We start from the raw sequence: 13502 nt of genomic DNA, 5'->3' as shown, positions 1-13502 counted from the left end.
ATCCTCAGCAAACTTGCTCAGGAGGCATCTGTCCTTTCACCCAAGTCACTGGTGAGTAAGTTAAACAGCCCTGGCCCCTGTACTGAACCCTGGGGAACAGCACCAGTGACAGGCCTGCAGCTAGACCCTGGGCCAGGGATTGCATCCAGCTGGACACTGGGCCAGTGATTACAACCCTCTTGGTTCTGACATTCAGCCAGTTCTCAATCCATCTCACAGTCCACTCATCCAGTCCACACCTCTTGAGTTTTCCTACAAGAATGCTGTGAGACACAGTGTCAAAAGCCTTGCTGAAGTTGAGGTTCCACTGCTCTCCCCTCCTCCATCCAGGCAGTTTCATCATAAAAGTCAATCACGTTGGACAGGCATGATTTATCTGCAGTGAATCCATGCTGGCTGTTCCTGATCACCTTCCAGTCATCCATGTGGATAGAGATGGCCTCCAGAATTAAGAAAAAGGCAGAATTCTTTTCTCCAGATTACAAGTATATGGAAGAATTAAGGACAAACTATACCAGTACACTCCTCTGTGAACAAGAGACCATGATATTATTGTAGGAATTTAGGTGCTAAAATATATGCAGTACTGCCAAGAGTTTAAATAGCAACTATGAACACCTAAGAATGTTTGAAAGAAAGTAAGTAAAGAAAATCTTATGTTGATCATGGCTGAATGCCAGATGCCCACCAGAGCTTGTCACTTCTCTCCACAGCTGGACAGGGGAGAGAAAATATAATGAAGAGCTCACAAGTTAAGGACTGTGAGAGATCATGCACCAAATGCCATCACAAGCAAAACAGACTCATTCCTATTGCTGGATAATGAGAAGTAAAATTAAATCTTAAAATCACCTCCCCTCTACTTCTCCCTCCTTCCCAGCTTTGTCCCCTCCCTGTAGCAAGTGCAGGGAGACAGGGAATGGGAGTTATGGTCAGTTGATCATACATTCCTGCTTAGGGAGAGGAGTCCTTCCCATACACGATCACAGGATCCCACCCATGGGAGACAGTTCTCCACGAAATTCTCCAACATGGGTCCATCTCATGAGCAACAGTCCTCCCCAAACTGCTGCAATATAGGTCCATGGAAGCATGGAGTGCAGGACTTCAGGCACAGCCTGCCCCAGTGCGGATCTCCCACAGGGTCCCAAGTCCTACAAGGAAACCTGCTCCAGCAAGGGCTCCTCTCTCCATGGGTCTGGAGGTCCCTGTCAGAACCTCCAGCCCAGGCCTCCCATAGGACCACAGTTTTGTCTCAGGCATCAACCTGCTCTGGCCTGGGTCTCCATCCCAGGGGATGCAGGCGGATCTCTGCATCCCCTGGGACCTCCAGGGGCTGCAGGACAACCTCAGCTCTGGTGCCTGGAGCACCTCCTGTCCCTCCTTCTCCCATGACTTGGGTGTCTCCAGGGCTGTTCCTCTGACATATTCTCACCCTGCACAAAACCTCTACAAAACTTTTTTAAATTCTCCTTAAATATGTAATCAGAGAGGCATTACCACTATTTCTGATGGGCCCAGCCTTGAGCAGAGGCACATCTATCCTGGAACTGGCTGGGACTGTCTCTGCCAGATATGGAGGAAAATTCTGGCAGCTTCTCACAGAAGCTATTCCTGTAGCTGCCCTGTTACCAAAACCTGGCCGTACAAACCCAATACACCTTATCTTAGAAGTACACAAGCCCTTCTCTTAGTTCTTAGTTGCCTCTGTACTTAAATTCACAGATACACAGAGCAGAGGCAGAACCCTTCGCATACAAATGGAAATTGAATGGAAATACACAAGTAATACACAAATGACTTTACAAACTGAAGAGGGGTGAAAATTCTCACATGCTCCAATAGAAATATTGCCAAGCATTACGAGATCAAATTTTCAACAGTCAGTATAGCAAAACTTCTTTGTGGCATCTCTCATTTCTATCCTTGTTTACCACATGCCTAGGTAAATCACCACCACCTTATTGATTTCCAGGGGATTACTCCTATGGTGCTTGTAAAAAACCACTACTAAGAAACAAGTAAAGCAAACACCTTTGTGATAACTGAAGACTGCATCATTGTCTCTGGTAAAATAATAGGAAGTGATTTATTAAAATACAAACACAACCTATTTACTATGAACAGCTATTAATTAAAAATCTCTTCAAGTGATTACTTCAACAAAAAGTTATCTTAATCAAGTAAGAGCAGCTGTAACTACACACCAAAATGCTCCTAGTCCATTTTGAATGTTGATATATAATTGTTCTCTGGTTTTCAGCCTCAAATATGACTCTTTTAGTCAGCTTTCTGTGGACAAAGTGATAGAGCAAAATGAAAAAGTGGATCTTAAAAAAAAAACAAAACAAACATGAGAAATTATTCTTATTAGCAATTGCAAAAAAACCCTGAAACTGAAGAGACTTATTCAGAATTTTCTATACAATTTACTAGGATAAAATTTTTTGACTACAAAATGTACACATCCATTTTTGGCATTAAACTCATGCCACTAACATGTACACTGAAATCACTGAGTTCCTGGGTTAAGTTAAAGAAAATATGAATTGGAAATATTGGGTCAATTGGCATGTTAGAAAAACTAGGTCAAATACATTCTCACTTTGAGATTCCACTGCTAACCAATCCTTTCTGATTGGCTACAAAAAGAGCTGAGAGCTAAAAGTTAGTTTGTTTGTGGGTTTTTTTCTTTGTTTGTTTGTTTAAGTTACATTGTCAGGTTCAGAACACTTTTATTCTCTCCTTCTTCAAGATGAATCACAGTATTTTATAAGATGGCTATCTTTACTATAAACTGCCTCCCAGTAAGTTTTCTGCTAAAATATAAGTACATGAACATGTAATGTGCTCTGACCATTAAGCAAAGTACAAATTCTTTCTATCCAACCCAGAGAACACATTATCTATCAGATAGCTGCAGTTTTTAAAGGATTAGCTTGTTCTTCCAACTATTTTTGTACAAATAAATTATATAAGCTCTTTGAACCAGCAATTTTCAGGAAATACATGGCATCTCAAGAGGACCAGAAATGTCCTTCAGCAGTTTTACTAAAAGAAAACTCTAAGAACTGGGGCTATGCTGCAAAACTAAAAAACAAAAAAAATGCCTTAAGATATCCAGCCACATTTTAAAGCAGTTGAACTCCCTATGTGCAGATGTTCACTTTGAAATGTATCAGCTCCCAGCATACAGAACACGATACACATGGTATGTCAAGAGCTACGCTCAACTACATGTTCTGCACCTTATTTTTAGCTGGAAATTAAAACAAGACATTTTATCACTGCAGGTTGTCCAGCTTTGGTGATTATTTCAAGTTGTATGAAGTTTTTAACACTTCTAACGTTTGGAGCTGCATGTCTTTACTCCTTAGGTAGGCAGAGTTTAAGAAAGTGATGTCTAAGGTTTCCTTGAAGAACATTATTGTTAAGGAAATACCAAAGTAGCCCTTTGTGGAGTTTGAGGCAGCTGTTTTTCATCCACAAAACTGCTGACTTCTGCATAACCTGACATCTTAGTATTGGTAACAGCTGCATGATCAAAGAATGAAAGATGGCCTGCTCCTAGGAGGAACACAGCTCAAGGCACGTTGCTGTCTTCCAAGGGTGTTTCTGCAAAAGACATAGGGCTGTATTTCCTGCCACCAGCATGAAATTTTCACTTCTGTTGCACACTATGTATTTTTCAAAGCTCTCACATAACTCCAGCAACTGAGTTGTATTACAAAGTACCCTCTGTGGCGTGGAAACTGTATTCACCTCCACTCCATACAAGGAGAAAAATCTAGACAAAGAATTTTAGATGCCTACCTTACTGTACTGGAAGAGCTGCTTTGTAGGGTAAATATTTGCAATGCAGTGTTCTTTTGCTCTTAAAGACTCCCATATTGTCACTCCTTTCCCCTTCCTGAATAAACTAGTAGCTTTACAAAATGAATAAAATGAGTTCCTCTTGGAAGGAAGATGTCATGAATACAAAAGAGGGTTCTCTAGACACATTCATTCCTTCAAGTGGAGTCTGGCTCAGTAGTCACCAGTCTTTGCTGAACACTTCTTGCTATTCTTCTCCACAGGCAGATGGTGGTACCGAACCCATTCTATCCTGCAGCATCTGCTGAACCTCACACCCTGAGGAACCAGCTCTCCCCTCTCTGTGTGTCCCTCAGTCCTTAACCCAACCATAGTCACATCAGTACCTGCCTCCCTCAAAACATATTCAAACTTCTGGGCACAAAGTTGTGAAGAGAGCTCTAAGGATGCAAGTAAATGCAGATATGCAGTACCAAGGTACAGTGTCTAAGGGGTATTTTAGCAGATTAGCACTTTCCAGAAGGTTCTTTAAACAACTAACCCTTTAATTAGAAGGGGTTTATTTATAATTAATTTTGAAAAAAATGTCACTTTGTTTTTCAGATGTGTTTTTATGTTGCTTAGAAATAAATAGTTTCTTTATGTTGTCTTAGAAACTATTTCAACTTCCCAACTTACCATAAGTTGAAATATTCATGGTTTCTCTTGATTTGCATCTTGTTAGCTAGTTACTGTTTGACACCAGAACTGAGAAACATCAGGACAGATTTTTTTAACTGTAGATGGTGCAATTTATAGAATACTCATATTTTGTGTCTAGTTTGAATATTTTATGTTTTATCATGAATTAACTTGAACTTAGAACTCTGCATGTTAAAAATTCATACCTGTAGGTTGACAAAAATTTAAAAAAATAACAAATGGGATAAAAAAGTTGTTTTGGCAGAGTATTAAAAAAATTGATGTAAGTCAATTTAACATGTCAGAATTTTTCTTCACTATCAAATTAACTGAAACTCAGGCAAAATGCTAGAAGTAAGGTGAATCACCATTTTTTAGAATATCACCAAACAATTAAACGAAACCCTGTTTTCCAGTTTGACAAGTAGGCAAGATGAGATAATTGGCTATTACACCATATTTCAAGAGTAGGAGGCAGAGAGAGGACCTCATCTTTGGGAAGCAGTGAATGTTCTGATCCAGGGCAGGTCTTGATAACTCAGCAACTGAACATGAGCCCAGCAGTACCAGCTTGGGAATGAGAAATAATGTGGTAAATGAAAAGCTGTCATTGCATGGCAAAACCAGAGGAGTAGTGTGAAATAGAAAGGCTTATCTGGATTAGTCAAAATAGTTATTTAAATCAAACACTGACTCAACTGACTGCTAATTTTGTAAAGAGCATACACTAAATATCCTTGGTCCGTTGACAAACAATGTTAATCAAATCAATTTAAGATTTGTCTTGTGCAGGTACATTTTTTGAACAAATCTCTGATCAGTTACAATATTTAGTTTTACATGCAGTGCTAATATCACATCTATGCTAAATCAGTGAATTATTAATCATAACTCACAGTAATTTTTGTTTAAAGCAAATCTGCAGACAAGCAGTGCTTAGTATTACTGAAGTACTATAGTGCTAGATATGAACTACAGAATCTCTGGCATGAGCTGACATAGTTTCTAGGGCACCACAGTGTAACACACTTGTGTTTGGCAAGAACACATACTAAGAGGCAAAAGGAAGAGACACTGGACTGTAAAGCATATCACCAACACATGGAGACTGTAGGGGTTTGTGCCTGAATTTTTTTTACAATTCTGCAAAGGTATTTGTCCAAAATTACACATATATTCAAGATTACAGATGAGAGTTTGTAGAAGCAGAAAAAAACACACATTAGCCTGGCACCCACCACTGCACTCTGCCCTGGATAAAGGCAACTCATAGCTCTGATCCCCACAGAGCAAACAAGGAACTGTAGCTGTGACTCAGTCGCAGTTAGGTCCTTGCTTTCCACGGTCTACATATGATGTAATTTGTACCAGCCCTTTTCCTGGTACGCTTCCCTTTGCCCTACACCCCCACCCAGCTGTGCTGTCAGTGAATCAGGACACAGAGCCAGTGCTCCATGGATAGGAGCTCCCACACGGATAGGAGCAGAAGACCAGTAGCAGCTCTTCCCTCTGCCGCCTTGGAATCTGCAGCGTGGGCAGTCTAGAAGCAATGGGACAAATTGGTGCTCCAAGACTTCTCTGTGGAGGTTGGGCAAGCAGTTATATTTCAAACTTGAAGAGAAAGTAAAAATGAAGAAGAAGGAAAAAATCCTAAAGATGATGGTTTCTGCAAATGCTCAATTATTTTTTTTAAATTGACTCCTATGACTACTCCCTTCTATTTAAGGGACCTTAGTTCATTGCTCAGTTCTTTATATTGTCAAATTTTACTGCCCTTTTGCACCAAATAATAATCCTCTCTGGAATCATGCATAATTTACTATGCAAATGCTATTTAGTGCAACGTAAGTTATTGAATATGGCCCACATCCTGGTTGTGATTCTGGACAATGGTGGGAAATATTTTGCTCAGAGACATGTTTATCCCTGTGCTTTTAAAATATTTTTCCTTGAACCTGTTAATCATACTACAGCTTTTGGTGGCTTCAGAAGTAAATTACTCATGTCCTGAGCCCTAATCTCTATGTAAGAATGTACAATCTTCTTATCAGTGTTCTCATTTTACAACTTCTCAACTGAAACGTTTGAAAGCAAACAGAGGCAAAACTATAACATGCAATCCCAACAGTGTCAAAAAAAGCATTTTTCTAAACTGCATTCCATTTTCCTTAAAGGAATATAAATTCTGTGTACACTAATCTACATGGATGAACCTGCTTTTGATCATATCGTCTCTCAAATAAGTAATACTTATGATCAAACAGGAGGAGTGGATATACATTGTGGGAACTAACAGAATTTAATTTCAATGTAATTATTTGGGGATTGAGAGGAAGAAACCTTCTGCTTAATACAACTCACTGAAGTATGTTTTTTCCTCACTTGTCAAGGAGTTTGCCAAAACAGATAATTATGGATACCCTAGAAATAGTTTGAAAGAATAGAGGCATCATCACATTAGGTTTTTTTAGCATTTCACCTTCTATCCAATTGTGCAAATCAGAACTCACTGAATTTTATTACTGTGTAACAAGTACATACTGCATGAGAAAAGCAGCCATTTTCTGTGGTTTTCAATTTCAAACTATTTTCAGGATCTTGATGCTAATTAAAGGAACATGCAATTCTACTTTACTTCCCATTAAATACTAATGTAACACACACATACAGAGCAACAGACAGGTTTCGGTTCAAACTGATATTTGTGGCTGTGCATCCCTGTGTGTGCTACAGAGGAAGCAGCTTCTACATCAGCAGAGAAGTGCAATCTAGTACAAAGACCTGTATACACAAAGATGTGTTACTGAGGGTTCACATCTACCACTTTCAGGATACCATGTTGGTGAGTTCAGAGATAAACCACATTTCCCTCCACACCAGTTTCTCTCAGCATTGCCATAAAGTTTCCTCATTAGTTTTCTGACACCCCAAGGAAGTCTGTAACTTTATTTCTGTCTCCATTCTACATATATGGCCTTAAATAATGTCAAGTTTCTCAGATACCCTTGAACCTCAGGACATTATCAGAAGTAGTGTGTAGCTAGAAGATCTGTTAGGGGAGAAAAGGGTTAGATTTCTAAATATATTGGGATATCTTGTGTTACAGATGGCAGAATTCTTTAAAAGCCTCTACAAATCTGATGCTCTCTGAAATAAGAAAAAAAAAAACAAATAGAAGTTAGGCACAGAAAGGTCTGAAGAGATGTTTCCTCCTTGTCTTCATGAGCATCTTTTCTTTCCTTTCTAAATAAGATGTGAAAAAACCAAATATAAAGATGCCAGGTTTAAATTTCTGTAGCCGGAAGGAAAACTGGGGAGTAGGGGAAGAGCAAGAGAGCACATTAACATTTACCTTGGAAATTTCTGGATGAGCTATACAGAAGGTATACTATGGCTCAAAGAATGGAAGGGAATAGCCTCTTAAAGAAATAATTTCCATGGATCAAACATCCTTTCTATAAAACAACTGCTATATCTCAAGACGACTTTTCTTAATAAATTCTGACAACATTAAAGCTGAGCAGGTGAAGTAATACACATGTAAAGTGATATATTATTAAATCTGCTTCCACAAAATAGCATTTGATTAAAATTATTTTAATATTAGTAGCCTTTAAAACATTCTCATTAATTTAAAACTGTAAGGTCCTTAGACAGTGACATATGTCCTACTTGCCAAAACACTTTCTACATACATCTAGTTTCCTATATACATAATTAAAAAAATGTATTAGTCAACTTAGTTTTTAATCCCTAGTTAAACTGGTTAAAATATAATTTAGAGCTGCACAGGAATAAAGTGCAGCCAACCATATATAATCATACTCAATACACATATAAAGGGACACATGACAGGATGCTACAGTACTGCAAAAATATTCATATTCAAGCTCAGATTGTCACTGTTATTAAGGATTATATGTACTCTACACATACTGTACACATGCTCAGACAGGACAAAGGCATGATCCAGAATTTTATATCAAGACAGATTCCCTGATTACCATAGGAACAGAGTATGTTTAAGCAGAACATAAGAAATAATGTGATCTGCACTAATTTGTCAAGTTATCATCCTTATCATAATTAAGCTGAGACTTGGCATATTTCAAGCTGTAAAAAAAATCAAAAGGCAACCAACTGTTAACCAGTATCCCAGAAAATGATTTTAAAACCCAAGGCTTCCAGCATTAACATTCCTTATGTAACTGGCCAGATTAGAAATAATGACGGTGATGAGCAGCATTCATTAATTATGTCTAGCCAGACACAGAAGGCCAAGTGACTTCCTTCAAAAATTGCTAAAAACGGAGGGGCACACAAGAACAAAAGAAACCATTAGGTATGTGGTACATTTAACACTGCACATGCTGATTTGTAGTATTTTTCCATTAAAAAAAAAAAAAAACAGGACAGAAAAACTAAAGAGAGAGGTAAAGCAACTTCTTCTGAGCAGAAGTGAAAACTTGATAATGGAAACAAGTAAACAAAAAAAAAAATCAGGTGTTTGTGGAAGAAAGAATTTTGAATACAAAACATGATCAAGTCTCATGAAAATCATCAAGATACTTAGCTTGATGTCATGACCCAACTATTCTGACCACTGTCAGGGAGGAACAATTCACATTTGTTCTCACTTAAATGACTGACATGTCCTGATGATTTTGAATGACATTTTGTTAGCCTACAGTATTTACCAAACCACTGGTTCCCAACATGTGGTCATCAGTGTGATCAGTAAGATCCAACTGCTTTGTGAAGCTGTATCTCTGCAATATTTTCAATTAAAAATTCATCACGAAAACTGGTAACCTGAGTTGTTGAGCAAACAAACATAAAATTTGTGGGCTTTACATCCTTTTTCAGAAAGTCTGGTCTCATGGGAAATACACAAAAGAACAAAGATTTCTTACACAGGGTTTCAATATGGAAAATGCCACAAACTGCCAAACAGCAGTTTATCATACCATCTTTACTGTCAAAAGGGAAACATAATATGGAATAGCAGCCAATAAAGTTTATGTAGCTAAAATACTAAAGCAAATCAGCCCTACAAATAGGGACCAAACAATATGGTATATGTACTTCACTACCATAATTGTAATTATAATTATAACCCTTACATCTTAATTATAATTATACTGAGATGTAAAGGTTTGTGCCAGTTTCAAATTAGAAGAAAAGTAGATCACATATAGCACCCCAAACTATTCTCTGTAATAGAGAAGAAAATTAGGCTTTGCCATCACATATTAAAAATATGACTGGAGCACCCTTTTCAAAATACTAGGGAGAAATTTTAACATACATGTATTTGAACTACTTTTTCTTACACAGAAAAAAAAATGTTTAGAGATTACTTGAAAAGTTAACTATTTTCAAATTTCTAGTTTATAATTTCTGCTCTGTGATATGGTCAATGAACTGCCCTGCAGGTGAAGTACCTAGCTGCTAAATTATTTCTCAGAACTATTACCCCAAGAAACTAAAAATATACCAAGTCCTGTAACTCTGAACGCACCATTAGTCACAGCAATCTTTCACTCTCCATAAATTTGCTTTTTCTGGAAGGTAAAATATTTAGAACACTATTGTTCCACAGTTCTCTCACCTGTGGAGCCTTGCTCCATATTTCAAAAATGAACCAACAACTCTAGCACCAGAAGGAGTTTTACTGCACCAAGTCCAGACCCAAGGCTGCCTGTCTTGGAGAACGTTTACCTCACAGCAACTATCAGAGCAGCCTGGCTCACAGAAATGATAGAACTAAAGACACAACACTTCCCATCTTCAAACATCACATTAAGTGGTAATTTCAACAATAAAAGTTGTTTGCATACAGTTGGAATAAGCCAGAAGTAATTAAAATTAGGTCAGTCCAAACTTAGATGGAGCAACTGTTGTAGTATTAGTTCCATGGCTCTACATAAGTAACTAGACTGTGGAGGAAAAGGAAAAAATAAAAAAATAAAAACCCAAGCCCATATTTACTACTTCCTGAATAGGTTTAAGGATAAATTTAACTTAAACTTCTTTCATTCATGAATGTATTATAGTCCTTACTGTCTCTATAGCCTCAGTGGCAAGTGTGAAAGAGGGGCTGAGAGAATGAGTTGAAAAGCTGTATGTTGTGTAGGAGCTTGTTTCAATGACAAACTTCCCAGGTCATATCAACACACAGGCAGTCAGGACAACTTTCCATGGGGGAAGATGTTCCAGAAGATCTCAGTGACCAAATAGCTGGATATGCCAATATATGTTCAGGGATCTGAACTTGACACAGTTCTCCTGATGCAAGTCAAGTATCTGCCTTGGGTGTAATTTTGAATCTGCTGCAGCAAACTATGTCTTCTCTTTCATTCCTAACTGGTGCTTAGCAACTTATAATATAAATGCTGGGCAACTCATGTATGTGTGTGCATGCATCTGCACACACAGATCAGCAGTCAAACTTGTTTCTAAACTCCTTACAAACTCATCAATGTGAAAGACACTAGAGGACATTTCTCTGCTTTCTCTTGTGGAAAAAGACATAGCTGCAACTCCCTGTACCATTAGCACTGTAAAATGCTAGTGCAATTGGTTTTCCTGATTTGATGAATCCACTGGCAGCTGGGTTTGAGACCCACATTTTAATATCAACTACTATGAAAAAAACCTTACAGTAATTAAAATGCCATAACAGCAATTTAAGAATTTTTTAATTGAAGAGACTCTTCAATGGTTCTGATCATCTTAAAGAACCTATGTATTTCATCTTAAAATAATTTTAAATTTAAGAAATAAAAAGTTTACTTTACTTTTTGCTAAGTGTTAGCTATCTAGTCAGTGTGCATTTTCATCAATTAGGCAAGGAATATACTAAATTCTCCCCCATAAGTGGCAGATTACTGCACAGATGAGTCCACTATAAATTAATTATGGTAGTTTCATTTCACCAATTGAAAATTTAAAGACATTACATCTCACCTCAATTGTGGGTGGATCTTCTCTCTTTTTTCTTATCCATGCTGAAAAAAAAATTAAATAGATTATTTCAAAGATCACAAACAGTATTAAAACTCAAGATTATTATTAATTTGTAACAGAAAGGAAGTATTTATGAAAAAAAAAAAATAGAATTCACCACAACCTGGCAAACCTGTCATTTCCTAAAATGTAGGCACAAGATGTTATTCCCCGTTTCAGAGAAGGGAGCTGTAGGGGATGTGTCACCTCTGTGTGGAGACCTTGGGCACGGTTTACATACCACCTTGGCTGTCAAAACAGGGCTTATGGCACAGGCTTATTGTTGAGTTTGCAGTACAGAGTTGAGGTACACCCTAAGAAAATGACAAGCTGACTGATGGAAAGTAAGAACAGCCTTAGACCACTCTGGTGAAAAAGGATTCCTGTACATGCTTCAGACATTCTTAAAGCTGAAAACTTTTCATGTTACCACCAGGTAGAATACCTTTAAAGGTATGAAAGGTACAGCCCCAGACCTGACTGAGGGACTGCAGAGCCTGGACTGACCACATCATGTGGCTCTGTGGATTTACTCACTGCCAGGAGGGGTGGGCACTGTGCCTGGCAGAAGGATCCCTCCATCTCAGTTAATTCATGCTGGAAAAGACAGTAGAGGAATGGAGGAATAAAAGCGGTGGCAATGACAGCTGTCCTGTGGCTCAGGTTTTCTGAATGAGATCCACAGACATTTGCCTACTCCCATCACTATCACTGCTGTTAGCTTGGACTGTCAGGAGGCAACAATTCAGACACCACATCACAGATGCTGACAGCTCTCTTTGTACAGTCAATGAATTAATAGAGATAGCTCCAAATATTACAGACATTATTTAGAGGAATGACCTGACACCACTTTTTAGAAATACCACTACTGTAGCATTTTTTCATGGCTTTTTAATCTACACAATTGGTAGATTCTTGGTTGAATACTTCAAAGACATTTGTCTTTACTTCCCATATTTTTCAAATTAATTAGTTGCAGAATGCAAGTAGCCAGTAATGAACAGAATGACAGACATAAGGAAGGCCACTTCCAAGTGCTGAGATGCATCACAATGTTATTTCGTATGTTTGTTTGGGTAATTAAGATTTTTGTTCCTATGCTTGAAAATGAGAGCAAACATAACATTTTGCTATAAACCACTCAAATTCCTGGCCTCACTTATTGCCATCTATAAAGTTACAGAAATGCTTTAAGAAGTAAATAGTCCATATTTTAATTTTCTAATACCATCCGTGCTGTATTTTGAGGGGCACCAGGGAACGATTTAGACAAGCCTAAGACACTAAAACCTGCACAGAGCCATAACATCATCTCATTTCTGAAAATGCAGTTACATAGAAGGTGAAACACTAACACCAGCAACAGTATGCAACTGGTTTTAGGGAGAATAGGTTCCAATTAACATATGAACAAAGGGAGATGAAATGGTAGAACAGCTTGGAATTTATCCAGGATGGCAAGGCAAACAGCCTTGGTTAATGGTAAAGTTTAATGGTAAAATACCTGCAAAGATATGAAGCAAGGTAATACTTTCGGTCCTTGTCTATCAGATGCCACTTCCTGAAGATATGTACTTTTAAATGTCTTTCTCAAACTGCTTTTCTTAAAAGCAGGCCCTGTCCTCTCTTCTCAGCATTCCTAACAAAAAATAGATCCAATCTATTGTCATTGTTGAGAAGTGACAGAGCTATGAAGAGTCAACACATTCTGCAAGATTTATGTCAGTGGAAAGAAAGACAGCCCAATAATGTAATTCAAAATACAACTTAATGACTTTCTATTAAATCTGTAGAACTTGCATGTACCTATAGCACTTACAAACATTTAAACTTTTGTAGGATTTCAAACTGCAAAATCTGGTCAGACGAAAGACTAAACTGAGACTGTCACTTCTCAGCTGGCAGCCTTACATACGCTCTGTAACAAAACCAACCATGCTATTGAAGAACATCTTATCACATAAGCATTTCCTCCTGAAGGAAGTTACCTTTGTCCA

The 13502-nt window shown here is 37.9% G+C and overlaps 1 protein-coding gene across 2 annotated transcripts in view; it reads right to left on the bottom strand.

Moving 5' to 3' along the window:
• The window catches only part of NDUFAF2 (NADH:ubiquinone oxidoreductase complex assembly factor 2), a 60285-nt gene that overhangs the window by 3740 nt on the left and 43043 nt on the right, over positions 1–13502 (bottom strand). For both annotated transcript variants that reach the window (XM_064404163.1, XM_064404164.1), the window contains exon 3: positions 11464–11504. In XM_064404163.1, the coding sequence (XP_064260233.1) occupies positions 11464–11504 (41 nt within the window). The remainder of the gene's footprint in view (positions 1–11463; positions 11505–13502) is intronic.

The sequence above is a fragment of the Passer domesticus genome, chromosome Z (assembly GCF_036417665.1).
Source record: "Passer domesticus isolate bPasDom1 chromosome Z, bPasDom1.hap1, whole genome shotgun sequence".
NCBI classification, from domain to species: Eukaryota; Metazoa; Chordata; class Aves; order Passeriformes; family Passeridae; genus Passer; species Passer domesticus.
The sequence above is the reverse complement of the archived record's forward strand: the minus strand, read 5'-3'. Positions and strand labels throughout refer to the sequence as shown.